The sequence below is a fragment of the Myotis daubentonii genome, chromosome 14 (genome assembly GCF_963259705.1).
Source record: "Myotis daubentonii chromosome 14, mMyoDau2.1, whole genome shotgun sequence".
In the NCBI taxonomy this organism is placed as follows: domain Eukaryota; kingdom Metazoa; phylum Chordata; class Mammalia; order Chiroptera; family Vespertilionidae; genus Myotis; species Myotis daubentonii.
The window spans coordinates 23276540-23303627 of NC_081853.1; the positions used below are offsets into that span (position 1 = coordinate 23276540).

At 41.6% G+C, this 27088-nt stretch overlaps 2 protein-coding genes across 3 annotated transcripts in view; one reads left to right on the forward strand and one right to left on the reverse strand.

The window, feature by feature from the left end:
- Positions 1–27088, reverse strand: part of CIDEC (cell death inducing DFFA like effector c) — a 188533-nt gene that overhangs the window by 91149 nt on the left and 70296 nt on the right. The gene's annotated exons all lie outside the window — the stretch shown is intronic.
- FANCD2 (FA complementation group D2) overlaps positions 106–27088 on the forward strand; it is a 71295-nt gene continuing 44312 nt past the window's right edge. Inside the window, exons 1-11 of one of the 2 annotated variants that reach the window (XM_059663506.1) lie at positions 106–271; positions 5566–5660; positions 7407–7547; positions 9431–9498; positions 9666–9769; positions 10160–10220; positions 14610–14662; positions 21144–21222; positions 24308–24432; positions 25760–25847; positions 26565–26669. In XM_059663506.1, coding sequence (XP_059519489.1) covers positions 5597–5660; positions 7407–7547; positions 9431–9498; positions 9666–9769; positions 10160–10220; positions 14610–14662; positions 21144–21222; positions 24308–24432; positions 25760–25847; positions 26565–26669 — 888 coding nt within the window. In that variant the 5' untranslated portion in view covers positions 106–271; positions 5566–5596. The remainder of the gene's footprint in view (positions 272–5565; positions 5661–7406; positions 7548–9430; positions 9499–9665; positions 9770–10159; positions 10221–14609; positions 14663–21143; positions 21223–24307; positions 24433–25759; positions 25848–26564; positions 26670–27088) is intronic. The other variant, XM_059663505.1, reaches the window with a different exon arrangement.

Consider the following 27088-nt stretch of genomic DNA (forward strand, 5'->3'; position numbering starts at 1 on the left):
CCCACTTCCGGCGCGGAAACCTGAAGTCACGGCGCGGCGCGGCGCGGCGCACCTCGGTGACGTCAAGGGCGCGTCGCTCCGCGCGGGAAAGTCTTAAACGAGAGGCGGCGCCGGCCAGTCGGCGGGTGTTTGGAGCTGCGCTCGTCGTTTCTCGAGGCTTCGCTCGCCTGCGGCCTGGCCTGTAGGCCCCGGCCAAGGTCGGCCTTTCCCTCCGGGGTTCCGCGCCCTATCTCGGCTTCCTCACCTGCCCTGTCGTGGGATAGACCCTCAGGTACCTCCCTGCGTCGTTAAAATGACAAAATGAGAAGAACTTATATCCCCAACTCGAATGGCCTAGGCCTAGCAGCCGGCCCCATCTTCCCATTTTCTAGGCTTCTCTGTAAACCAGGAGGTGGAATACGGTTAAGGGCGGGCCCCGAGGTCAGCGGGTTCTGACTGGGTTTAGTTTTTCCGCCTGCAAAATGGCTGGTGACCCCAATCGAACCTGGGACCCTTTAGTCCGCAGGCCAACGCTCTGTCCACTAAGCCAAACTGGCTAGGGGAGAAAAACATGTTTAAAAAATATATTTTATTGATTTCGGAGGGAAGGAGAGACGCAGGAACACGCCCCCTACTGGACATGAACCTGCAACCCCAGCGTGTGCCCTGCCCGGGAATCCAACAGTGACCTCGTGGTTCCTAGGCGGACGGACGCTCACCCACTGAGCCACGCTGTTGGGGCTCAGAAAAAAAATGTTTTTCAGAAAAAAATTTTTATACCAGTTATTGTGCTGGGTCTTGGGGATACTGAAATAAATGACACTGGGTTCCTGCTTTCAAGGAGATTTGCAGTTCAGTATGATGCGGAAAGGGCTCCTAGGCACCTCAGTGGAGCAGGAAAGCTGGAGTAGCAAACTTTATTGGGGAGAGGAGGAACATTTTCCTTTTTTTTCCTTTTTAACATTTTAAAAAATATATATTTTATTGTTTTTTTTACAGAGAGGAAGGGAGAGGGATAGAGAGTCAGAGACATCGATGAGAGAGAAACGTAGATCAGCTGCCTCCTGCACACTCCCCACTGAGGATGTGCCCGCAACCAAGGCACATGCCCTTGACCGGAATCGAACCTGGGACCCTTCAGTCCTCAGGCCGAGGCTCTATCCATTGAGCCAAACCGGTCAGGGCTTTTCTTTTTTTCTTAATCCTCTCCCGAGAACATGTTTTCATTGACTTTTAGAGAGAAACATCAGTCGGTTGCCTCCTGTATACACCCTGACGGAAGATTGAACCACAACCTAGGTATGTGCCCTGACTGGGAATCCAACTGGCAACCTTTTGGTGTATAGGACGACACTCCAACCGTCACCCAGCCAGGGCAAGAGGAACGTTTGTTCTTAATTTCTTATTTTTATTTATTTCAGAGAGGGAGAAGGATAGAGAGAGAGGAACATCAGTGATGAGAGAGAATCGTTGATTGGCTGCCTCCTGCACGCCCCACACTGAGGATTGAACCTGCAACCAGGGCATGTGCCCTGACCGATAATCGAATCCTGACCTGGCTCATAGGTTGATACTGAGCCACGCCAGCTGGGCTAGAGGAACATTTTTCAAGGAAGATGACATTTAATTGAGTCTTTAAGGATGAATAGTAGTTTCCAGGCAAATAAGAGCATTTAGGGTGAGAAGAACACTTTTCTGGTTTACAAGATAGGCTAGAAGACCCCGTGTTTCAGGCCCTCCCCTATTTCTGCAGTCTCATTTCTAATTCTACAAGCTCCTTCCTGTTTCACTGTGGAGTTTTTCTCTGCCTGGACTACTCTTCTTGTATCTCTTCTACTAATTCCTATTTCAACCCTCAGATCCCTGCTTAAAGTCACTTTCTCAAAAAGATTATCCCTGAGAAATTGTCGCTACTTTTCTTCATCACCACCACCCTAACTAGACTAAATTTCTTTGTAAGCCCTCATAGCAGCCTGTGCTTTTCTTTTATAGTACAGAACTGTATAGTCATGTGTTGATTAATCATGGGGATATATTCCAAGAGTTGCATCCATTGGCAATTTCATCATTGTGCGAACATTATAGGGTGTACTTAACACAAACCTAGGTGGTATACTACTAGCCTACCGCACACCTAGGCTATATGCTATATAGCCTCTTGCTTCTAGGCTGCAAGCCTATATTGCATGTTACTATGCAACACAACACAAGATTAAATCAAGCACAAGAGAAAATGATGTCATCAAGCGGTAAACAGATGTATGAGGCTGCTGCTGTGTACACAGCTGTTTTATAGCAAATCTTATTTTAAATAAGTAGAAATAGTATACTCTAAGTCAGGGGTCCTCAAACTACGGCCCGCAGGCCACATGCAAATACAAATATTCTATTTGTTCCCGTTTTGTTTTTTTTACTTCAAAATAAGATATGTGCAGTGTGCATAGGAATTTGTTCATAGTTTTTTTTTAAACTATAGTCCGGCCCTCCAACGGTCTGAGGGACAGTGAATTGGCCCCCTGTTTAAAAAGTTTGAGGAGTTCGGTCGGAGCTCTGGGGCTGCGGCGGCGCGCGGGGCCGGGGGTTCCCGGCAGAGGCGGCTGGGGGTCGGGGTCGCGTGGGAGCCCCCGGACCCCCTCCCGTCCCGGACGGTGCCGCCTAACGCTGCGCGGTGGGCCTTTCCTGCTCCGGGCCGCGCGGGTGGATGCAGGTTCCGCCGCCCCCGGGCCCTCGGCTCGCCGGTGCACGTTGCCGGCTTTGCTTCACCTTCGTTAGCGCGTCTTCCATCAGCCCCGCCCTAGTCCTCAGGCCCCACCGGCCGTGGCGGCTGCCTGGGCGCGCCCTCGCCTGCCCAGCTGCCCAGGGTCGCCGTCGGGTCTGTGAGGGCGCTGCCCGCCCCACTCGCCGCGCAGCCGGACGCCGGGGGCAGTGGTGGGCGCGGGGACAGCCGCTGTCCCAAACGCCGGTGGCCGCGGACGGAGCGGCATCGGGGAGGCCAGAGGCTGGCGGGGTGCAGGGCTCAGACGCCCAGGGACAGGCTCCGGCGAAGGGTCTGCCGGACGAGGGTGGAAGAATGAGTAGCAGGAGACAGGCAGGTGGGTCTGTCCGGGCTTCCCACGACAGCTGCCCGTCAGCTCGGCCGAGTGCGGATCGTGCCCCCAGGGCGTGTCCCTCTCTCTCCGGAGCTCCAGGGGCCCTCTTTCTTCCTCCTCTGTAACTGTTTCCTGGGGCCATTTCCCCTGTGACTCACTTCTTCCTCTGTGACTCTCTACATACACTTTTTCTTATAGTTTGGGGAAAAAGAGGGGTGTGTGTGCCGGTTTGGCTCAATGGATGGAGCCTCGGCCTGAGGAGTGAAGGGTCTCGGGTTCTATTCCCGGTCAGGGCACAGGCCTAGGTTGCGGGCTCGATCCCCAGTAGGGGGCGTGCAGGAGGCAGCGGATCCGTGATTTTCTCTCACCATTGATGTTTCTCTCTCCCTCTCCCTTCCTCTCTGAAATCAATAAAAATATATTTAAAGACAAAAGAAAAAAATGGGATTCTTGGTTCCCACCTGTATTAGTTGGGTATTGCTGCTACAACAATTACCATAGCTTAGGGGCTTAAAACAGCAGGAATTTACTTATGGTTCTGTAGGTCTAAGTCTGACAAGGTCCCACGGAATTGAAATCAAGCTGTTGGCAGGGCTGCATTCCCTTGGAGAGGCGAGAGGAACAATTTGTCTTGCCTTTCCCAACGTGGCTGATGGCCCCTTGCTCCATCTGTCTTCGGAGCCAGCCACAGTGAGTGGGTTGAGTCCTCACATCCCCTCAGACCTTCCTTTGCCTCCCTCCTCCACTTTTAAGGAAACTTGTGACGATAGTGGGCACAGCCAGAATATCCAGGGCGATCTGTTCTAAAATCAGCTGTTAGCACCCTTGATCCCTTTGCCATGTTAGGTAACATATTCACAAATTCCAGGGATTAGGACATGGACATCATTGGAGGCCATCCTTCTGCCTCTCAGGAGACCCCAAACAAACCTGCTTAATCAGTTTTGTGAGCCGAACTGAATTTTAAAAACTTTTAGGCCTGGCCAGCCAATTTGGCTCAGTGATTGAGAGTCCACCCTTGAGCCAGAATGTCACAGTTTGGTTCCTGGTCAGGGCAAATGCCCAGGTTGCGGGATTCCCCAGTAGAGGGTGTGTGGGAGGTGGCCAAACAATGATTCTCTCTCATCATTGATGTTTCTGTCCCTCTCCAGGCTCTGAATAAAAACATTATTTTAAAAAATAAATAGATACATAAAAAGTTTGAGGACCTGCCCTGGCCGGTTTGGCTCAGTGGATAGAGCGTCGGCCTGCGGACTCAGGGGTCCCGGGTTCGATTCCGGTCGGGGGCATGTGCCTTGGTTGCGGGCGCATCCCCAGTTGGGGGTGTGCGGGAGGCAGCTGATTGGTGTTTCTCTCTCATCGATATTTCTGACTCTCTGTCCCTCTCCTTTCCTCTCTGTGAAAAATCAATAAAATATATTTAAGAAAAAAAAGTTTGAGGACCCCTGCTCTAAGTAATGATAAAAATTATAGTATAATAAATACATAAACCAATAACACAGCTACTTATTACCATTATCAACTATTATATACCGTACATAATTGTGTGCACTATACTTTTCTATAACTGGCAGTATAGTAGGTTTGTTTATACTAACATCACTACAAATGTGAGTAATGTGTTACGCTATGACATTACAACAGCTTTTATGTTACCAGGTAATAGGAATTTTTCAACTCCATTATAATCTTATGGGACCACTGTGGTATATGTGGTCTGTCATCTGAAACATCCTTGTGCAGGGCATGACTGTAGTTAAATAATTACATTAAGACTATTCATTATTATACTATAAACTTCCTGAGGTCAGGCATCATGTCTGTTTCATAATTGTAACCCCAGCACCTAGCACAGTCCCTAATGTGTAGTGTTGGATTATTAAATTATTGGAGAGGTATAGTTTGGGGCTAGAAGATGAAGGATCTTGACTGTCAGAGAACTGTGGGTTTGTCCTTCAGCAAGAAAGATGTTTTATAGAATTGTACATTAGAAACGTATATACTTTTATTAACCAGTCACCCCAATAAAATTAATAAAATAAAAGAGGGATGTGGTCTGGCCCTGACCAGGTGCCTCAGTTAGCTGGAGCGTTATCTTGTACACCAAAAGGTTTCAGGTTTGATTCCAAGTCAGGGCACATACTTAGGTTTCGGATTCGATTACCGGTCGGGGTGCATATGGGAGGCAACCAATTGATGTTTCTCACATTGATATTTCTCTCTAAAAATCAATAGAAACGTGTCTTATGGTAAGGATTTAAAAAAGAGGGAAGTGGTCTGGCTAAAAAGGCAACTGGGTAAACAAGTCTTGAAAGCAAGAAAGTATTGACCAGATAGAGGGGTTGAAATTTTCTCAACACCTGGATTTAGATAGCATTAGTGTAAACACTGGAACCACTTCAGTTTTGAATAGAGTGGTTTTCTTTGAGCTATAGCTTTAACCTCTCAATTTATCTAGCTTTGAGAGGGTCACTTCTGTTCTCTGATTTTGCTATAGAAAATAATTTAACTGCAGAAAATTGGTCAACATGGTTTCCAAAAGACGACTATCAAAATCTGAGGATAAAGAGACCCTGACAGAAAATGCCTCTGGTAAGTATCTACTCATTTGTTGCTTTATTTTCTATAACAAATGTGTATAGCAGTATTTCATCTTTTCTTACGGCTGAATACGTTTCCCTTATACCACATCTTTATCCAAGGATTCTTGACTGTCAGAGAACTGTAGGTTGAATGGTGCTCCCATTTCTAATCTTCATTCCTTTCTACGCAGCCATAAGAAAAGATAAGGTACTGCATTTGTGACAACTTGAGTGAATTTTGAGAGTATGCTAAGTGAAATAAGTCATATTGAAAGCATACGAACCATATGATTTTAGTCGTGTGGGATATAAAACAGAAAGCAACAAATGAAGAAACAAAACAAACAAAAACTCATAGACAACAGTATAGTGGCTATCAAAGGGGAAAATAAGGATAGGAATAGGTTGAAGAGGGTAAAAGGGGTCAAATATATGGTGACGGAAGGAGACTTCACTGGATGGTGAGTACACAATGCAATATACAGAGGATGTTTTATAGAATTGTACATTAGAAACTTATATACTCTTATTAACCAGTCACCCCAATAAAATTAATAAAATGAAAAAACATGTGAGGCACTTAAAGAGATATGATGTTCCTATTTTCAAATGCTGGGAGTCATCAAGGCTTAATGGATAGAGCACACAGAATCTATATCAGGAGATTTGGGATTGAGTTTCTGCCTCTGATTTCCTGTATGACTTTGGGCATGCCTACAGTCTCTTGAGTATCAGTCTCCACATCTATAAGAGGAGTTAGTATTATAGAGCTTACCTATTATACATTATCTAGGTGCTGGGATACAAAGATACAATATAATCCCAACCCTTAAAAAAAACTTATGGTCTCATGCCTTAAAAAAGTTATGGTCTAGATAAATGCTCTGATAGTGATATATAAAGAAAGGCATCATATCGAAGAAAGCATACCAGTGGCAAAGAAATAGACTATGTGCATGTGAGAATGTGATTGACAGAGGCCCAAGAGTTCCGACAAGAAGTTGATAGTTTTTCCCATTTATTACACTCAACTACCCTATTACGGCGATTCTAACTTGTATCAGGGGAGAAGAGTAGGTATGTAATCATGTTTAACATTAAGAACCTATTTGTTTTGTTTGTTAATTATGTTTTATTACTTCTTATGGGTTGAAAGCCTTGGGATGGAACCAGTCTGGTCTTTGTATTCAAAGATATGATGCAGGAGAATCTGCCCCAGTCTTCTACCCGTGCAGCTAGATAAAGATAATTGGTTCTCAAACTTTGGTGTGCATCAGGATTATTACCTAGAGAACTTATTAAAAATTCAGATTCCCAGGCCCAATTCCCAAAATTTTTATTTCATAAACTCTGGGATGTGATCGAAGAATATGCTTTTAATAAGGTTTCCAGTGGTTCTAGAGCAATGGTTTGCAGACATCAGCTTGAGAGACCCTGACTGCTTTAGAATTTGAGTGGAAACATTTCCATAGTTATTGTTAGAAATGGCACATTTTGAATTATTCTAATGAAAACGCAGTAGATGAAAACAATTAATGTTTATTGATTATTCTGTTTGTTTGGAAGCCACTATTGGACCATTGTTAGAAATAAAATTTTACTATACTGTCAATTCTAATATAATTCTTCAGGAACCTATTAACTTTGCTCTTAGGGTTATTATTGTAGGGTTTACAGTTTTATCTTTGTTTTACTATTTGTCACATTCTTAATTTTTTTCACAATCTTGAAAATTGTGTCTATTTTCTATTTTCAGATGCCAGAAAGCAACCACTCTCCAAAAAGACAAAGAAAACACATGTTTATTATGAAGTTGAAGAAAATGACAGTGCATTTATAAAGCTTCTTAAGACATCAGGAATTATTCTTAAAACAGGAGAGAGTCAGAATCAGCTAGGTGATATTTTAGTCTAACTCTTTTCTCTGGGTAGAGTGAATCATGGGTTTTCTAAATAAAAAGGAATGAAGATTAGAAATGGGAGCACCATTCATCTTGAGACAAAGATAAAATTGAAATTGCTTTTTAGAGAATATTATTATAGTCTTTGGTCCTGATAAATACATATTAAGTAAAACTGCGCCAGCAGTACTTCTGACCCCCTGCCCCCTTTTTTAGAAAACTGTTATATAATAGTATTGCTTTGTGTTTTCTTATGAAAAAAATAAATTAACACCCTTAGAACTATTAGATCTGTGTCAGAATAATTTTAGAAGAAATTTATATACTATATAGTAAAAGGCTAATATGCAAATTGACCATCAGTTGAACATCCCCCAAGGGCTCCTAGACTGCGAGAGGACACAGGCGAGTGCACGAATTTGCCTCTAATATCCATATAAGCATGTAAGGGCTTGCTTTTGGGGCATAGATTATTTCATCCTGCTGAGGTTAAAGCATGTCATTTTTAGAACACTTAGTAGCTATCCTCTGTCAAAGCTGCCTTTGTTTTACTGTGGGTTTAGAAGATTTGGCTTTGAATTAGGTTGTAAATATCTTTTTTCTTTTTTTAAGGAGAGAGAGATAGAAACATCAATGATGAGAGAAAATCATTGATTGGCTGCCTCCTGTTTGCCCCATACTGGGGGTCAAGCCCACAACCCAGGCATGTGCCCTGAGCAGAATTGAGCTGGGACCTCCTAGTTCATAGGTTGATGCTCAGCCACTGGCCCCTAGTAAAAACATATGCTTAGATGAAGATAATAAAAAGAGTGGCGGCTCTGGCGCCAGCAGTGGGTGTGAGCGGGCCATTGCTGGCAGCAGGTGCGAAAGGCGGCTGCTGGCCCTGATTGCCTCTGGGGAGCAGGAGCAGGAGGAGGTGAAGAAGCCCTGAGCGGCGATTGGGGCCGAAGCCACTGCTCACACCCACTGACAGCACCAAGCAATTGGGAGGGTGCTGGGCACCAGCTGTGGGTACGAGTGGGGCCGGCGCCAGCAGCAGATGCAGGCTCTGGCAACAGGTGTGAGTGCCCAGCAGGACCGTGGTGCGCAATAGCAAAGAATTTTCAGTAACCACCAAAGGCTTGCCCCACTGACAGTGATCCACACCCCGCCTTAGTTTGGCGCCCCTGCTCACTTGTTCCACCATCCTGTGGCCAATGCCCGCCATGTTCTGCTCTCTGCCACCTGCTGCAGACGCGCACCATGTTTCGCACACACCCCCTGGCGGTCAGCAGATGACATAGCGACTGGTTTGGTTGTTCCACTGTTTGGTCTATATGCATATTAGGGTTTTATATAGATAGATTGATTTTTAGATAGGGAAGCATCAATCCGTTGCCTCCCATATGCACCTTGACTGGGGATCTAACCTGCACACTTTTGGTGTATGGGAGAACACTCCAACCAACTGAGCCATCTGGTCAGGGCTAGGTTGTAAATATCTTTATTCATTTCATCGGATAGGAAACTTAGGTCTTGAGGAAAGTAAACTCTGGTAGGAGAGGTTAAAGACTCTGGTAGCCCTGGCCAGTTTGGCTCAGTGGATAGAGCGTTGGCCTGTGGACTCAAGGGTCCCGGGTTCGATTCCGGTCAAGGGCATGTGCCTTGGTTGCAGGCACATTCCCAGTGGGGGGTGTGCAGGAGGCAGCTGATTGATGTTTCTCTCTCATAGATGTTTCTGACTCTCTATCCCTCTCCCTTCCTCTCTGTGAAAAATCAATAATATATATATACATATATATATATGTGTGTGTGTGTGTGTGTGTGTGTGTGTGTATGTGTGTGTGTATATGTGTATATATATATATATATATTGGTGACCAGCTATTCTTTTATTGTAGCTGTGGATCAAATCGTTTTCCAAAGAAAGCTCTTTCAGACTCTGAGGAAACATCCTTCTTATCCCAAAGTATGTATTTTCTCCCTTGTACTTTTACTTTTGCTAGCAGTACTCTGGAATTGAAAATTTAAAGGCATTGGCATAAAGTTGAATGTGCTAGAATGATTTTTAGCTAACCCACAACAAATGTTAAACTGAAAATCTTACTGTGTTTTTTTTATTTTTATTTCATTAAGATAATAGAAGAATTTGTTAATGGTCTGGAGTCTTACATTGAGGATCAAGACATTTTCAGAAACTGTCTTTTGTCTTGTGAACGTCTGCAGAATGAGGAAGCCAGGTGTGGAGAGGAGGCATGGAACAGTGCTGAAATTTAGTCTGTTATACTAACTGGTGGGGGAGGGGGTGCAAAATGCAATTTTTTGGAATTTCACTTTTGATTTATCGTTCTCTTTTCCTCAGAGTTTTATCCTGACTTGTAAATTATTAAGTTTATAATTATGAGACTAAGAACCAGAGTGTTTTCTATAATGTTTCTCACTTGTGTTGGTAAAATTTTAACTCTACTTTTCCCTGGCTTAAGAGCCATCTTCTGATGTTCTGAATTTCTTATCTACCAGATTAGTTTCTCCATAAAGGTTATATAATTAACCAATTTTGTGGAGAAAGAATAAGAAGCATATTAAAACAAGGAAAACAAAATAGAAAACAAATTTATTTATTTTTACAGCATGGGAACATCTTACTCTAAGAGCCTCATTAAATTGCTTCTGGGGATTGACATATTACAGGTGAGACTGCCATTTTTTTTTTGTGAACATTGTTGGATGTGATCTGTGGTGTATGCCCAAGCATAAGTGGTTGGAGCACACAGGGTAGAGTAAGCTTAATGGGAGTGTTTGCGTTTGCAGCAGTTTACCATAGACCTGTTGTTGAAATGCATCTGGTAGGGCAGTGTCTTTGTCTTTGGACTGAGCTGATTAACCCAATACATTTCAAAGTCTCATTTATTCCTTTGGCCTGTTTTCTATTTGGAAAAGTTTCATCGGGTGTGCCCTGAGTACCCTTCTATATCTCTACCGTGTTCATATCTGTGTCATTCATCTCCCATTTAGCTATTAATTTGCTTATTAAATTAATTTTGCCCTTTCCTCTCCTTTATTTATTTTATTTTATTTATTTATTTTTTTCATCATGTGGTCTCTATTTTTTTTTTTAAATAATCTTACTGTAATATTACATGCAATAAACATTAATATTTCAAGAATAAAAGGATTTTAAGTATAGTAATATTACCAAAACTGTACTAACATAGTATGATATCACAAAAGTTGTAGGAAATACTAAAAATCTGCAAAAAGCAGGATTATGTCTATTATATTCTAGAATATTTCCCCCCCTCTGGCTCTATTTTTGTTCATCAGTTTATGTTGTTCATTATATTCCACAAATGAGTGAGATCATATGATGTTTATCTTTCTCCAACTTGCTTATTTCGCTTAGCATGATGCTTTTAAAGTATTTTGTTGGATATGAGTATTGCTACTCCAGCTTTTTTTTCTTTTCCATTTCCATGGAAAATTTTTTTCCATCCCTTCACTTTCATCCTATGTGTGTCTTGTTTTGAGGTGGGTCTCTTGTAGACAGCATATAGTTGGGGCATGTTTTTGTATCCATTCATCTGCCCTAGACCTTTTGATTGGAGCATTTAATCCATTTACATTTAGGGTTATTGAGAGGTACTTATTATAGCCTTAATTCTGTGTGGCTAGGTTTCTCTCTCTGTTTCTTCTTCTCAGCAATCCCTTTAGCATTTCTTATAATGCTGGCTTGGTGGTAATGAACTCCTTTAGCCTTTTTTTATTGTCTGGGAAGTTCTTTATTTGACTATTTTGAATTATAGTCTTGCTGGATCTAGTAATCTTTGTCTCAGATCCTTGCTTTCCATTATCTTGAGTACTTCATGCCATTCCCTTCTGGCCTGTAGAGTTTCTGATGCGAAATCAGGTGTTACCTTATGGGAACTCCTTTGTAGGTAACAGTTTTCTTTGCTCTTGCTGCCTTTAAGATTCTCTCCTTGTCTTTAATTTTTGGCATTTTAATTATGATGTGTCTGGGTGTGGGTCTGTTTGGGTTCTTCTTGTTTGGGATTCTCTGTGCCTCCTGAACTTGTGTGACTTTTTCCTTTACCAGGTTAGGGAAGTTTTCTACCATTATTTTTTCAAACACCTTCTCTATTCCTTTCTCCCTTTCTGCCTCTTCTGGCACACCTACTATTCTAATATTGTTAAGTTTCACATTTTCCCGTAGCTCCCTTAAGCTGTTCTCCTGTTTTTTAATTGTTTTTTCTTTTTGGTTCTCTGATTGAGTGATATTTTCAACTCTGTCTTCTAATTCACTGATTCAACCCTCATCTTCCCCTAATCTGCTATGTATTCCTTCCAGTGTGTTCTTTATTTGTATTATGTCATTTTTTATCTCACACTGTTCTTTTTTCATAGTTACTATATCTTTTTTCATACCATTGAGCATTTTTAACATCATTACCCTGAACTCTGTTTCAGAAAAATTTCTTATCTCTGCTTCATTTACCTCCTCCTCTGGAGAATTTGCTAATTCTTTCATTTGGGGATTGTTTCTTTGTTTCCTCATTTTGGTTGTCTATTTGGGTTTGTGACTATGTTTTAGGTAGATCTTCTATACCTCTCAATCTCTAGTGCAGGACAATTTCTGACTAATTGGATCAGGCAAAGACTCAAAACCTCCAGAGATGGCCTCTGTCTACAGCAGTGGTTCTCAACCTTCCTAATGCTGCGACCCTTTAATACAGTTCCTCATGTTGTGGTGACCTCCAATTTCATTGTTATAAATTGAACATAATTAAAGCATAGTCATTAATCACAAAAACGATATGTAATTATATGTGTGTTTTCCAATGGTCTTAGGCGACCCCTGTGAAAGGGTCATTCGACCCCCACAGGTTGAGAACTGCTGGTCTACAGACTAATAGGATTTCATCTTGAATTGCCCCCAGGCGATTGTCCTGGGTTGTGGCAAGAGTTTTTTCAACAGGGTGGGGCAGTTGCTTATGCCTGGAGACTAATTGTTACTTTTAGTCCCTTAAATGGCCTCAGGGCAAGGTGTTTTCCAATAGGATGTGTCTTCCCCCCAGGCAAGGGAAATGACTATGTGGGAAAGATGTCCTCTGTGTGAGGGAATAACTCAGCCCAGAAAACTTGAGGTGTCTGCCTTCTGAGCTCTATCCCCTGAGTCCCCAGTCCTGGGTTGTACTCTCACAGCTCCAGTCCACTTTACCCTTCCTTTGCCAGAGCACAGGGTGCATGGCTCCACAGGGAATTTTTGTGTGTTGGCCCTTTAAGAGGGTGCCCAAACTTTCAACTGCCACTCCCTGGCAGACATCACCCCACTGCTTTTCACAGCTAGATGTTGTGTGGGTACCCTCCTCAGTTTTGTGCTCTCTGCTGGGGAGCCCAGCTTCAGGATTAGATCCCAGAGTTTTCAGTGGCACACACCCCCTCTCCCCTTCTACCACCCCGGCCCCCCCCCCCCCACACACACACACAGCTGAGATATCTCTCTGGGACTTCAGCTGCCATCTATGGGTGCCTAGCCAGCCCTTTCGCTCCTCCACCCCTCCTACCAGTCTCTATGTGGTCTCCACCTTTGGTCCTTGGGTATCAGGGTTCTCTTCTGTGAGTTTTCCATTGATTATTCAGGAAGCCTTTCCATATTTCAGTTGTAATTCCAGCTTGTTCCTGGGAGCATGTCCATGCAGCATCCTCCTACTCTGCCACCATTTTTAATCTCTATTATAAGCTTTTTAAAGGCAGGGATGTTGTCTTCTTCACTATTGATCCCCAGAGCCTAGAACTGGGTAAGGACATAGAAAATGTTAAGTCAAGTTTTTACTGGATAAATATGTAAGTCCTCATCCTCTTGCATAATTTCAGGTCTTCATCTCTTGCTGGGCCATTATTCCCTTTATTGTTTAATTTATTGAGTAGACAATACATTGATATGGTTTAAACATCTCAAATTATAAAACCATGTATACAATGAAAAGTCTCCCTCCCATCCCATCTTCCATCTTTTCTATTTTTCTTTCCCACTTATCTTTTCCTTTTCATTGGAAATCTTTCTTTTTTTAAATTTTTTATTGATTTGGGAAAGAGGAAGTGGGGTGGGGGAGAGAGAAAGAGAGAGAAACATCAAATTGTTGTTCCACTTTTTTATGCATTCACTGGTTGATTCTTGTATGTGCCCTGACCAAAGATTGAAACTGCAACCTTAGCGTATCAGGATGATGCTCTAACCAACTGAGCTATCCAGCTAGGGCTTCATTGGAAATCTTGACTATAATTTAGTTAGTTTAAATCTAAGAGCCAAGCCCTGTTGTTTCTCTGAAAAGAAATCTTGCAACCTATTTGATAATCTTTAAAGCCTTCATTTCATGGGTTCATCATACGTAATGAATTTTTCTTTTAAATCCTCACCCGAGGATATGTTTTTATTGATTTTAGAGAGATAAAGATTGATCCATTGCCTCTCCTTCCATACATGCCCTGACTGGGGACCAAGCCTGCAACCTTTTGGTGTGTGGACAACAGCTCCAACCAACTGAACTACCTGGCCAGGGCTGATCTTTTTTATTATCTGATTATTTTAATATTGTTTTGATAGATATTTTTCAGTGTTTCAGAAGATAAATTATTGATGTCTTTGTGTTCCAACAGCTTATATTCAAAATACAGGCAATATTCATGTGGATATTCTAATAATAAGAGGATTTTAGCCCTTTCGGGTTTGACTCAGAAGAAGGGAGCATCAGCCTGTGGACCAAAAGATCCCAGGTTCAATTCTGGTCAAGGGCAAGTACCTTGGTTTTAGGCTCTGCCCCGGCCCATGCAGGAGGCAACCAATCGGTGTGTTTCTCTCACATCGATGTTTCTCCCACTTTTCCTAAAAACCAATGGAAAAATATCCTCGGTGAGCGGGTGAGGATTATAAATAAATAAATAAGTATAAATAAAGTGCTCATTAAAAAAAAATAGGATTTCATTATAGCAGGGGTTCTTCCTCCAAGAGAATTATGACTAATTATACATTTCTGTTGTGTATTTCAAGACCATTCCCTAACTCCCTGTGTCTTTTTTTTCCAGCCTGCCATTATCAAAACCTTATTTGAAAAGTTGCCAGAATTTCTTTTTGAAAGGTAAGTGGAGTTATTCTGGAATGCTTAAATTACCCTGGTATACTTAAATTTCTCTCTGAAAAGATTACTCTGAAATATCATTGATTTCTTTGAAGGTCATATTTATCTTGATGCCGTATTCTTAAATAACTACTAAGATTTATTGGGTTGTCTTTCTTTGAAATTTCACCTACTTAGTCTGGGCAGGTACCCCAAAGTGGTTGAAGCATTGTCCTGTGCACCAAAGGGTCTCGGGTTCAGTTCCCAGTCAGGGCTCAAACCCAGGTTTTGGGTTCAATCCACAGTAGGCAACTGATTAGTGGTTCTCTCTCACATCAATGTTTCTCTCGATCCTCCCTTACTGTCTCTCTAGAATCAATGAAAAACATATCCTTGCATGAGGATTGTTTTTAAAATCAGTAAAAAAAATTTCCACCTATTTATTTGACTAATAGTGCCAGAAAAATACACAATAAACTGGTAATAGTAGTTATCTCCAAAGAAGGGAGCCAATTGGCTGGAGTCAGATATTCCCTGAATACTATTCTTTACCTTTTCAATTTTATAGTGTACATTTAAAAAAATTTTTTTTTTCACTTAGAAAAATGAGCAGCATAATAGAAAAGTAGATAAAGGTCATGAACATACAGTTCATAAAGCAGAAACATAAGAGCATCAGACCTTTTTTAAAATGTTCAATTTCTTTAATCAAAGACACAAATTTAAAACAGTAAATACACTTTCCGTTCTCAAAGGATCTTCCCTATTGAGTATAATTCACAGGCAAGCTCAGACATTGCTGATGAACATATCAATTGGTTCAGTCATTCTGAAGGATAGTAGATTGTATGTATCAAAACCTTAGATTTTACACACCCTTTCATGATCAAACGTGTCTTCTAATTTACCTTAAAATAAAACTTGTGAATGAAAGTAGTAATAAGATTTAGTGTTTAAAGTAACAAGAAATTATAAATAACTGAGATGCCCAACTATAAGAGATTGGTTAAGTAAATTAGGTATATCCACACAGAATATCATGTGGACATTAAAAAATTATAAAGAGGACTATTTAATACTGTGCATTAATTAGCAAAATGTCAGGTTACAAATCAGTATTTATAGTTCAGCCTAGTATTTTCTTAAATATGTCTACTGATTTTAGAGAGAGGAAGGGAGAGGGAGAGAGAAACATCAATAGGTTGCCTCCCACCTCCAACCCCCACTGGGGATTGAACCCAAAACCTGGGCATATATCCTGACAGGTAATTGAACCAGCAACCTTTCAATGCATGGGACAATGCTCAACCAACTGAGCCACACCAGCCAGGGATGTTTTTTGTTCTTGCTTTTTTCTTAGATACATCCACACATACACAAACATAGAAACATAATACATAAGCATATCAATAGTGGGCATATCTGGGATGACAGGATTATATGTCATTTTTATTTTCTCCTTCATATGTGTTTTTTCAGGGATTTATATCTTCTATATATATAAAAGGCTAATATGCTAAGTGCCCATCCGGATAATGACATCACATAGCAATACCCAGCTTCCTCTCCCTAGCGACTAGCCTCCTTGCAGTTGCTTCAGCCCAGGAACATGACTTGCTTTATAGCCAGGTGGAAACATTTTACATTTTAACCAAATGTCTATGAAGCATTTTCCCATGCCTCATCTCATTTGATCCTCACAGAAGTCCTGGAGTAGGTAGATAGGAGACTCGGTGGAATCCTATTTTCTTTTCATTAGCCAGAAAATGAAGATTTAGAAAGCTCAGAAATTTCATCTGACTGAAAAGAAGTAAGAAATGGTGGATCTTGAAAATGACTTCAGGTTTTCTCACTGCGCAGGATATAGTCAAACACTGCTGCAGTTAAATATTTTACCCTTTGTTCTCCCTGCATGATCTACAATAATAATCTGCTTTGTATTGATATTTACAGTGGGGCCTTGACTTACGAGTTTAATTCATTCCGTGACGGAGCTCGTAACTCAAATTACTTGTATGTCAAATCAAAAAGTGAACGAGTGAGACACGTGATGCTGGGCTGATGTTGTGGGGTTCACTGTGACATTTGCTGCGCCAACTAGCGGTAGGGTATCTGAAGCTGGCTCGTAACCCGAATTTTAGCTCGCAACTCAAAGCAAAAAATCGGCCGAGAGATGGCTCGTATCTCAAAAAACTCGTTAGTCGGGACACTCGTAAGTCAAGGCCCCACTGTACTGCTGTGCAGATGACAATTACCTGAAGAGACGTCGGGGTGCTTCACTGGGCTGGATAAAGTTTAGCTAAATCAGAAAGCAGGTCTAATTAAGCAGGTTTGTTCCATATCTATAAAAGGTTAAGTTGACTTGCACATGCACAATACATATAAATCTCTTACTGGTGCCAATTGCATACATGTTTTCAATCTGTTATTGTTGATTGTGAACTTGATAGACACTTCTATTATAGAGAAAGGACGAATAGCAATATTAAAATAATTCTTCTCATTAATTTCCTTTCAATGTGCACAGATTCGTGCACTGGGCCAGTAGTCTACTCTAATAAAACAGAAACATGTAAATCCACTGTACCTCTGCTAAATCCACCAGCCACGCCCACTAGCCAATCAGGAGCAAATATGCAAATTAACCCAACTAAGGTGGCTGCAGCCATGGAGCTGGAGCGTTGCCCCTGGCAATGGAGGAAGCCAAGCTTCCAGCCTGCCCTGCCGGACCTGAGCTCCGCTGAAGGCTACAAAGTTTCAATTATAGAAGATAAATAAATCCCAGATACTTGCTTCCAGCCCGCCGCCGTGGCCAGCCTAAAAACGGCCATCAGCCCTCACCCAGGCTGGCCAGGCACCCCAGTGGGAGCCCCCACCCTGAAGGGGATGTGACCAGCCTGAAAACAGCCCACAGCCCCTCAACCAGGCTGGCCAAACCCCCATGGGGTGAGGGTCTCCACTGAGACGCTTGACCAGCCTGCAAACAGCCATCAGCCCCTCACCCAGGCTGGCCTGGCACCCCAGTGGGGACCCCCACCCTGATCCAGGACACCCTTCAGGGCAAACCAACCGGCCCCCACCCGTGCACCAGGCCTCTATTCTATGTAATAAAAGGGTAATATGCAAATTGACCCTAACAGCAGAATGACTGGGAATCACTGGTCACTCTGACACACACTGACCACCAGGGGGCAGACGCCTAATGCAGGAGCTGCCCCCTGGTGGTCAGTGTGCTCCCAGAGGGGGAGCTCTGCTCAGCCACAAGCCAGGCTGATGGCTGCCAGCATAGTGGTGGTGGCGGGAGCCTCTCCTGCCTCTTCAGCAGCGCTAAGGATGTCCAACTGCAGCTTAGGCCTGCTCCCTGCTGGCAAGTGGACATCCCCTGAGGGCTCCCAGGCTGCCAGAGGGATGTCTGACTGCCAGCTGAGGCCTGATCCTCCGGGGAGCGGGCCTAAGCCAGCAGGTGGACATCCCCCGAGGGGTCCCAGACTGCGAGAGGGCAGAGGCCGGGCTGAGAGACCCTCCCCCCCCCCCAGTGCACAAATTTTTGTGCACCGGGCCTCTAGTATATAATAAAGGGCTAATATGCAAATCGACTAAATGGTATAATGACCAGTAGGCTGCGGGTAGCAGGCCTAAGCTGTCATTTGGGTATCCCTTGAGGGCTCCCGGACTGCAAGAGGGCACAGGCCAGGCTGAGGGACTACCCCCCCCCCCCAACCCCAGTGCACGAATTTTGTGATCAGGCCTCTAGTATAATGATAATAAGCTTGAAGGCTTACACTTAAAATTCATGCTTTGCCTGGATGGCTCACACTAGATTAGTGGTTCTCAACCTGTGGGTTGCGACTCCTTTGGGGCTTGAACAACCCTTTCACAGGGGTCTCCTAAGACCATCGGAAAACATATATAATTGCCGAAACCGGTTTGGCTCAGTGGATAGAGCGTTGGCCTGCAGACTGAAGGGTCCCAGGTTTGATTCCGGTCAAGGGCATGTACCTGGGTTGCGGGCACATCCCCAGTAGGGGGTGTGCAGGAGGCAGCTGATCGATGTTTCTCTCTCATCGATGTTTCTAACTTTCTCTCTCCCTTCCTCTCTGTAAAAAATCAATAAAATATTTTTAAGAAAGGAAAAAAAATAGAAAACATATATAATTACACATTGTTTTTGTGATTAATCACTATGCTTTAATTATGTTCAATTTGTAACGATGAAATTGGGGGTCACCATAACATGAGGAACTGTATTAAAGGATCACAGCATTAGGAAGGTTGAGAACCACTGCATTAGATGCTTTATGTCCTGGCTAAGTCTTTTTCAGCAGTTAAATTTGACTGTAATAAACAAAGACTGAGAATGCTGTTCAGAAAATGAACTGAAGGTGTTCCAAAACTTTAGATATAGTAAGTAGCTTGGGAGGAAAGTACAGACTGTTGTTTTGGGGGAAATAATAACTGAGCCAACATTTTTCATCCATAAATGGTTTTCAATACTTACACAAACAAATTTGACCCGCCATGTTTTTATAGCAGTATATTCTTACCTTTTTCATTACCACATTAATGTAGTTTTAACCTTTTGAAAATACTCGTTTTACTCAATTTGTTAAAGTTTATTACCTTTATTTTTTTTATTTTTATTGTTTACACTAGAGACCTGGTGCATGAAATTCGTGCCCTACACTCTCTCCACTCTGGGACCCCTCGGGGGATATTCGGCTGCCAGAGTCAGGCATCCCTCTCACAATCCGGGACTGCTGGCTCCTAACCACTCACCAGCCTGCCCGCCTGATTGCCCCCTAACCACTCCCCTGCTGGCCTGATTGATGCCTAACTGTTCCCCTGCTAGCCATCTTGTGACAGTGTGGGGGGTGGCTATGTTGTGATGATGTGGGGGTGGCCATCTTGTGATGTGAGGGTCAATTTGCATATTACCTCTTTATTATATAGGATTATTTTAAGGCCTCAGTGTTTGAGCATTGACCTATGAACCAGTAGGTCTCAGTTCAATTCTGCACATGTCCAGGTTGTGGGTTCAATCGCCAGTAGGGGGCATGCAAGAGACAGCCAATCAATGATTCTCTTTCATCATTGATGTTTCTGTCTCTCTCCCTCTCCCTCTCTAAAATCAATAAAAATATATAAACATATTTTAAAAAAAACAAGAAAATAAACAAATGGGGTTACATAAAATAAAAAGCTTCTGCACAGCAAAAGAAACCAACAAAACAACAAGAAAGCCCACTGCATGGGAGAACATATTTGCCAATGTTATCTCCGATAAGGGTTTAATATCCAACATTTACAGGGAACTCAGACAACTCAACAAAAGGAAAATAAACAATCCAATCAAAAAATGGGCAAAGGACCTAAATAGAATCTTTTCGAAAGAGGACACTCAGAAAGCCAAGAAACACATGAAAATATGCTCATAGTCACTAATCATCCGAGAGATGCAAATCAAAACAACAATGAGGTACCACCTCACACCTGTCAGAATGGCTATCATCAACAAAGGACAAGTGCTGGAGAGGATGCGGAGAAAAAGGAACCCTCTTTCACTGCTGGTGGGAATTCAGACTGCTGCAGCCATTGTGGAAAACAGTATGGCGTTTCCTCAAAAATTTAAAAATGGAGCTGCCATTTGACCCAGTAATACCATTTCTAGAAATATATTCCAAGAAAACAGAAACACCAATCAGAGAGGATATATGCACCCCTATGTTCATAGCAGCACAATTTACAGTAGCCAAGATTTGGAAACAGCCTAAACGCCCATCAACAGATGAGTGGATTAGAAAACTATGGTACATCTCATCTACGCAATGGAATACTATGGTGCTATAAAAAAGAAGGAGTCCTTAACCATTTGCAGCAGAACTGGAGAGCATTATGCTAAGTGAAATAAGCCAGGAAGTGAAAGAAAAACACCACATGATCTCATCTATGGATAATAACATAAATTGATGAACAAAAAGATAGATACAGAGGCAGAGAAAGAAGCATTGAACAGACTGTCAAATTGCAGTGGGAAGTCTGGGGAGTGTTGGGGTGCGGGAGGTAAGAGATCAACTGAAGGACTTGTATGCATGCATGTAAGCATAACCAATGGACACAAGACACTGGGGAGGTGGGGTGAGGGCATGTGCCGGGGGGTAGGGGTGGCAGGGGGAAGGTCAATGGGGGGGGAAAAGGAGACACATGTACTACTATCTGTAATACTTTAAATAATAAAATTTTAAAAAAATGAGAGACCTTTCTGTCTCTGTAAGCCTTTCCAGATATAGCCATGATTAACATGGTTAGTGCCTCTTCTTCCTGACATCTTTCTCAAGGTATATAAGCATATATCATGGTTTTTTTGTATCACATGTGTGTCTGGCACAGTGCACAAAGCATAGTAAGTGTTAAGTAAATGTAAATTGAATTGAATGGCTGAAATGCTCACTGTTGTATAAGTCAGAAAGGTCAAGTTCCTTGTCTTCTCATCCTAACATTTCAGCATGAACAGTGATGGAATCAACATGCCTCGACTCATCATCAGTCAACTGAAATGGCTTGACAGAGTTGTGGATGGCAAGGTAGCCTTTTGGACTTTTTCTGTCTTAGATTTAGAGTGTGTGTTTTTCATACTTAACCAAACTTTTGGAATTTGCAGTGTTTTCTTTTCTTCCCTTTCTAAATAGAAAAAGTTACATTTTTAAATTCATCCATTAACTTTTTTCAGCTTTGAGATTTTTTGGTAGTTCACCCTTTACGTTTTCAAAAAGAAAGAAAGAAAAGAAATTTACTTATGATGGCTAGGTATCATTTATTAAATTAAATATTTGGAAAGAAATTTAATTTTTCAAAGCACATAAATTACTGTGTTTTAATTCTCAAAAGTGATGGGATCCCAAACCACTGCATTTCACTGCAAATGTTTTAATTTGATTACATACAGTTGTCTTCACTTATCTGCAGTTTTGCTTTTTTTTTTTTTTTTTAAATATATTTTATTGATTTTTTACAGAGAGGAAGGGAGAGAGATAGAGAGTAAGAAACATCGATGAGAGAGAAATATCGATCAGCTGCCTTCTGCACACCTCCTACTGGGGATGTGCCCGCAACCAAGGTACATGCCATTGACCGGAATCGAACCTGGGACCTTTCAGTCCGCAGGCCAACGCTCTATCCGCTGAGCCAAACCAGTCAGGGCAAGTTTTGCTTTTTTAAAAAATAATTTTTTTATTGATTTTAGAAAGATGGAAACGTTGATGAGAGGGAAACACCAGCTAGACCACGTAATTTTTTTTATCATTGACTTCAGAGAGAGGAGGGAAAGGGAGAGATAGAAATATCAACGATAAGAGAGAATCATTAATCGGCTGCCTCCCCACCACCACTGGGGATCAAGCCCATAACCCAGGCGTGTGCCCTGACTGGGAATTGAACCACGACCTCCTGATTCATAGGTCGACACTCAATCACTTAGCCACCCGGCCAAGCACATAACTTTTATTTTTTTTTATTTTTTATTTTTTTTAATATATTTTATTGATTTTTCACAGAGAGGAAGGGAGACAGAGAGCCAGAAACATCGATGAGAGAGAAACATCGATCAGCTGCCTCCTGCACATCTCCCACTGGGGATATGCCTGCAACCCAGGTACACGCCCCTGACTGGAATCGAACCTGGGACCCTTCAGTCTGCAGGCCGACGCTCTATCCACTGAGCCAAACCGGTTTCGGCTAACTTTTAAAATTATAGTCTCTTACTGTGCCTAATTTATAAATTAAATTTTATCATAGGTATGTATGTACTAGAAAAATCATTGTATACATAGGGTTTGTTGCTATCCATGGTTTTAGGCATCCACCAGAGATGAGGGGGGATAATATTAAAATGGAAATTTTCAGGAAGTTTTGTAGTTATGTTATTTGTTATCAGGCACCTGGATAAAGGTGAATCTTTTTTGTTTTTTCCTTATGAAAATTTATCTTCCATTTTATTGAATTTTAAAAATTTAGATTAAAAATACAGAAAGTAAATTTTGCATGTATCATGTGATCTTTAGATATGCATGAAGAGATCATAAATAAAATCACAAAGTGAAAAGTGGTTGAATTAAGACCATAAAAAGTAGAAATTTCTTTCACAAGTATATCTCATGAATTAACATGATAAATGAGAAAAATATTGACTGATTCTGAAATAAAAAAAAAAAGGAAAAATCTAAAAATGGTCAGTTGAAAACTAGGGTAAGATTATAAAAGGTTATTCCCAAGAAAGCTAATACATATGTTTAATAAGAGTAAGAGCCGAAACCGGCTTGGCTCAGTGGATAGAGCGTCAGCCTGCGGACTGAAAGGTCCCAGGTTCGATTCCGGTCAAGGGCATGTACCTGGGTTGCGGGCACATCCCCAATAGGAGATGTGCAGGAGGCAGCTGATCGATGTTTCTCTCTCATCGATGTTTCTAACTATCTCTCTCCCTTCCTCTTTGTAAAAAATCAATAAAATATATTTTAAAAAAAAGAGTAAGAAAAAAATGTTCAACATCATTAATAATTGATCAAATGAATTTGAATTGATATGACTGTACTTTTAAAAAACTCAGTATTGAATTTATTGGGGTGACTACATAAAAGCCTAAGCAACCATTCGACCTTTCGACCAGTAGCTATAATGTGCACTGACCACCAGGGGGCAGATGCTCAATGCACAGGCATGGAAACATGGAACAGACTGATAAATGGGGGGGGGGGGGAAGGAGAGATTAACTAAACATCTTATATGCATACTAGAACTGGCCCGGTGCACGGATTTGTGCACTGATGGGGTCCCTCAGCCTGGCCTGCAGGGATGGCGCCGAAACCGGCAGTCCAACATCCCCCAAGGGCTCTCGGATTGTGAGAGGGCGCAGGCCAGGCCAAGGGACTCCATTTGTGCACAAATCTGTGCACCGGGCCACTAGTGGTTAATAAAATTATATAGGTTTCAGGTGTACAGTTCTCTAATACATCATCTGTATATTGTATTGTGTGTTCATCACCCCAAGTCGAGTCTCCTTCCATCTCCATTTATCTCCCTATATCCTCTTTACCCCCCTCAACCCCCCTTTCCCTCTGATAATCACCATACTGTTGTCTGTGTCTGTGAGGGTTTTTTGGTTTGTTTTTTGTTTTTGTTCTTGTTTTTTTGTTTAATTTCTTAAACTTTTTCATCCAGAAGTTGAATTTATTTTGAGCATAGTGCTTAAGGCCCATTTCTTTTCAACAGTCTTAAAATCATTCTGTTAATTTTTATCAGATATTCCAAGGCTTAATCTTTACTTGGAAGAACATTGCTTAGGGAGTTTCACCTGGGCTGGAATTTGGGGTCTGTCATTTACTGTGTATCATTGAGCAACACATAGCCCCACATTTTAAAAATGGAAATTATTGTGAAGATTAAATGAAATAAAATATATAACAAACCAGTTAGATAAACCATCCACCCTACTTTTTTTCCTATTTACCATCCCTTGTATGAAAATTTCTGGGTCATTCATCTCTGAAATTTAGCTTCGAGCTTGAATGTGTGTGTAGTTGTCACAAAATAATTCCAGCTGTACATTTCATGAGTAGGAAGTTTTTCTCTATTCCTGGTAATATGCTCCAATTCTAATAGTATCCTCCACTGTAGGATCTCACCACCAAGATCATGCAGCTGATCAGTATTGCTCCAGTGCACCTTCAGCATGACATTATCACCAGCCTACCTGAGATCCTAGGGGATTCTCAGCATGCAGATGTGGGGAAAGAACTCAGGTGGGTGAGCACCTTGTTGCCGTTCTAAGCAAGGCTCCACTCTGGGAGTCTTATCACTGCAGTGTGAAAACAGTAGTAATGTGTTCTTTTTTGTATGAAAGAGGATACCTGCCTACAGTAAGTAGGGTGCAGGATTTGACTTGTTTTTCTAATTTGTATATATTTAGTTGACCTATCTACTTTCTTTTAAAGGTCTACCTATTGTGAATATGCAATCTGGCTTAAGATTAGTTATATAAATTTTGTCTATGGAGATTTTAACATGTTCCCTTTGTTTCCTTAGCATTTCCTCCACCCCAGGGGTTCTCAGTCATGAGTACATATCCAAATCATTTGTGAAGCTTATTAAACATCTACATTCTTTGGTTCCTAAATGATTCATTCTAATGCACATTGCTGTATCTGATCCTTTGCCAAGACTCACTATTTATTATCATTTATGTGAAAAATAGTAATTGTGCTAGGGCAGTAATTAAGAGGAGAACAGTATCCTTATGTAATAGTGTTTCTAGTTTGTGTGTTTTTAAAATATATTTTTATTGCTTTCAGAGAGGGAAAAGGAGAGACAGAGAGAGAGAAATATCAATGATCAGCTGCCTCTTGCACAACCCCCATTGGGGATCAAGCCTGTAACCTGGGCATGTGCCCTTGACAGGAATCAAACCTGGGACCCTTCAGTCCACAGGCCGACTCTATCCACTGAGCTAAATGAGCTAGGACTAGTGTTTCTGTTTTAATGCAACTTCACTTATCCTGGAAGTAGTAGTTTTTAAACATTTGGTTTGTAATACTTCTTTTTCTCTAGCTGTCTGCAAAGCTACCTCCAAAAATGTTCAGGGATTTCTTGTCTTTGTGCTTTTGGGCAGGATGTTCCCTCTGGGTATAGCACTATACCGTCCACTTTGCTGCTTAATTCCAGCTTGTTCTTTTGGGTAGCCTTCTCTTAGACTCTATCACTGTCCTTCTCTACCTTTTATTCCTGTAGCACCCTGCACATATGTCTATCATATTTATCACATGTCATTATAATGGTAGATTTTCTTTTTCCTTTTCTCAGGAAGGATATGTACCAAACTCAATAGTGGGTTTCCTTTGTTTTGAGTAGTGGGAATGCTGAGGGAGGACATCTTGTTTCTACTCTGTTGTCTGAATTTTTTATAATGAACACGTATTTTTTTAATCAGAACAATTTTTAATGAAACATGCTATGAACAAACTTAATGGGAAGTAAGAATATCCTTTCTTCCCATACTCTAGTGATTTTCCCAAGTTGTTATCTGCCCAGCTCTGTTAAAAGTTGCACAACTTTTTTTTCCACCATTCACAGTGACCTTCTAACAGAGAATACTTCACTTACTGTACCCATCCTGGATGTCCTTTCCAGCCTCCGACTTGACCTGCAGCTCCTGTCTAAGGTAGGGAAGATTCTGCTCTCTCACCTTCCACAGCCAGTGTCAGTTAGTCATTGCTTGGGAGCAATCTATGTAATGGCAATTTCCTTTTGAAGCAATATTGAATGACATTTGATCCCTTTTGTTTTTTTCAATGAATTTCAGGTGTCATACTCTGAGAGGTTCACTGCTATGTTTTAAGCAGTAAGTTTTAGTGGTAATCTATGTTGCTTGAATATTTACAAACTGCTCTCCATAGAAATAACAATTTTTTATACTTTCCTCTAGACCAGTGGTTCTCAACCTTCTGGCCCTTTAAATACAGTTCCTCATGTTGTGACCCAACCATAAAATTATTTTTGTTGCTACTTCATAACTGTAATGTTGCTACTGTTATGAATCGTAATGTAAATATCTGATATGCAGGATGGTCTTAGGCGACCCCTGTGAAAGGATCATTTGACCGCCAAAGGGGTCGCGACCCACAGGTTGAGAACCGCTGCTCTAGACAGTGGAAAATTTGGGCTTCAAAATATAGCACACATTTATCACAAGGAACTGTGGTGTTAACAATTGAAAGCTTATAATTTGGAACAAAATAAAACATGGTATCTTTCTTCCTGAATTACATGTGAGAAAACTGAGTGAGAGAAGTGATTTTTCTAATTTTACCTACCAAGTCAGTATTAAGTTGAAGTATTAATTTGAAATGTTTAATGTTTTCATATTTTTTATGATTAGGTCCGCCAGTTGGTAATGAGTAAGCTGTCATCTGTCAAATTGAAGGACTTACCTGTGATAATCAAGTTCATTCTTCATTCCATAACAGCCATGGATGCACTTGAGGTACCCTAGTATTTCCCAACAAACATTAATAGGTGCTAGACCCTAGAGCAGTGGTTCTCAACCTTTTGGCCCTTTAAATAAGTTCCTCATGTTGTGACCCAACCATAAAATTATTTTTGTTGCTACTACTTAACTGTAATGTTGCTACTGTTACGAATCGTAATGTAAATATCTGATGTGCAGGATGGTCTTAGGCGACCCCTGTGAAAGGGTCGTTCGACCACCAAAGAGGTCGCGACCCACAGGTTGAGAACTGCTGCCCTAGAGAGTACAGAGAAGTGTAGTGGTGCTCTTATGAAATTCAGCAATAAAAAAAGACTAACCTAATCCGACCGGCATGGGTCAGTGGTTGAGTGTCGACCTATGAGCCAAAAGGTCACAGTTCAATTCCTAGTCAGGACACATGCCCATGTTTTGGG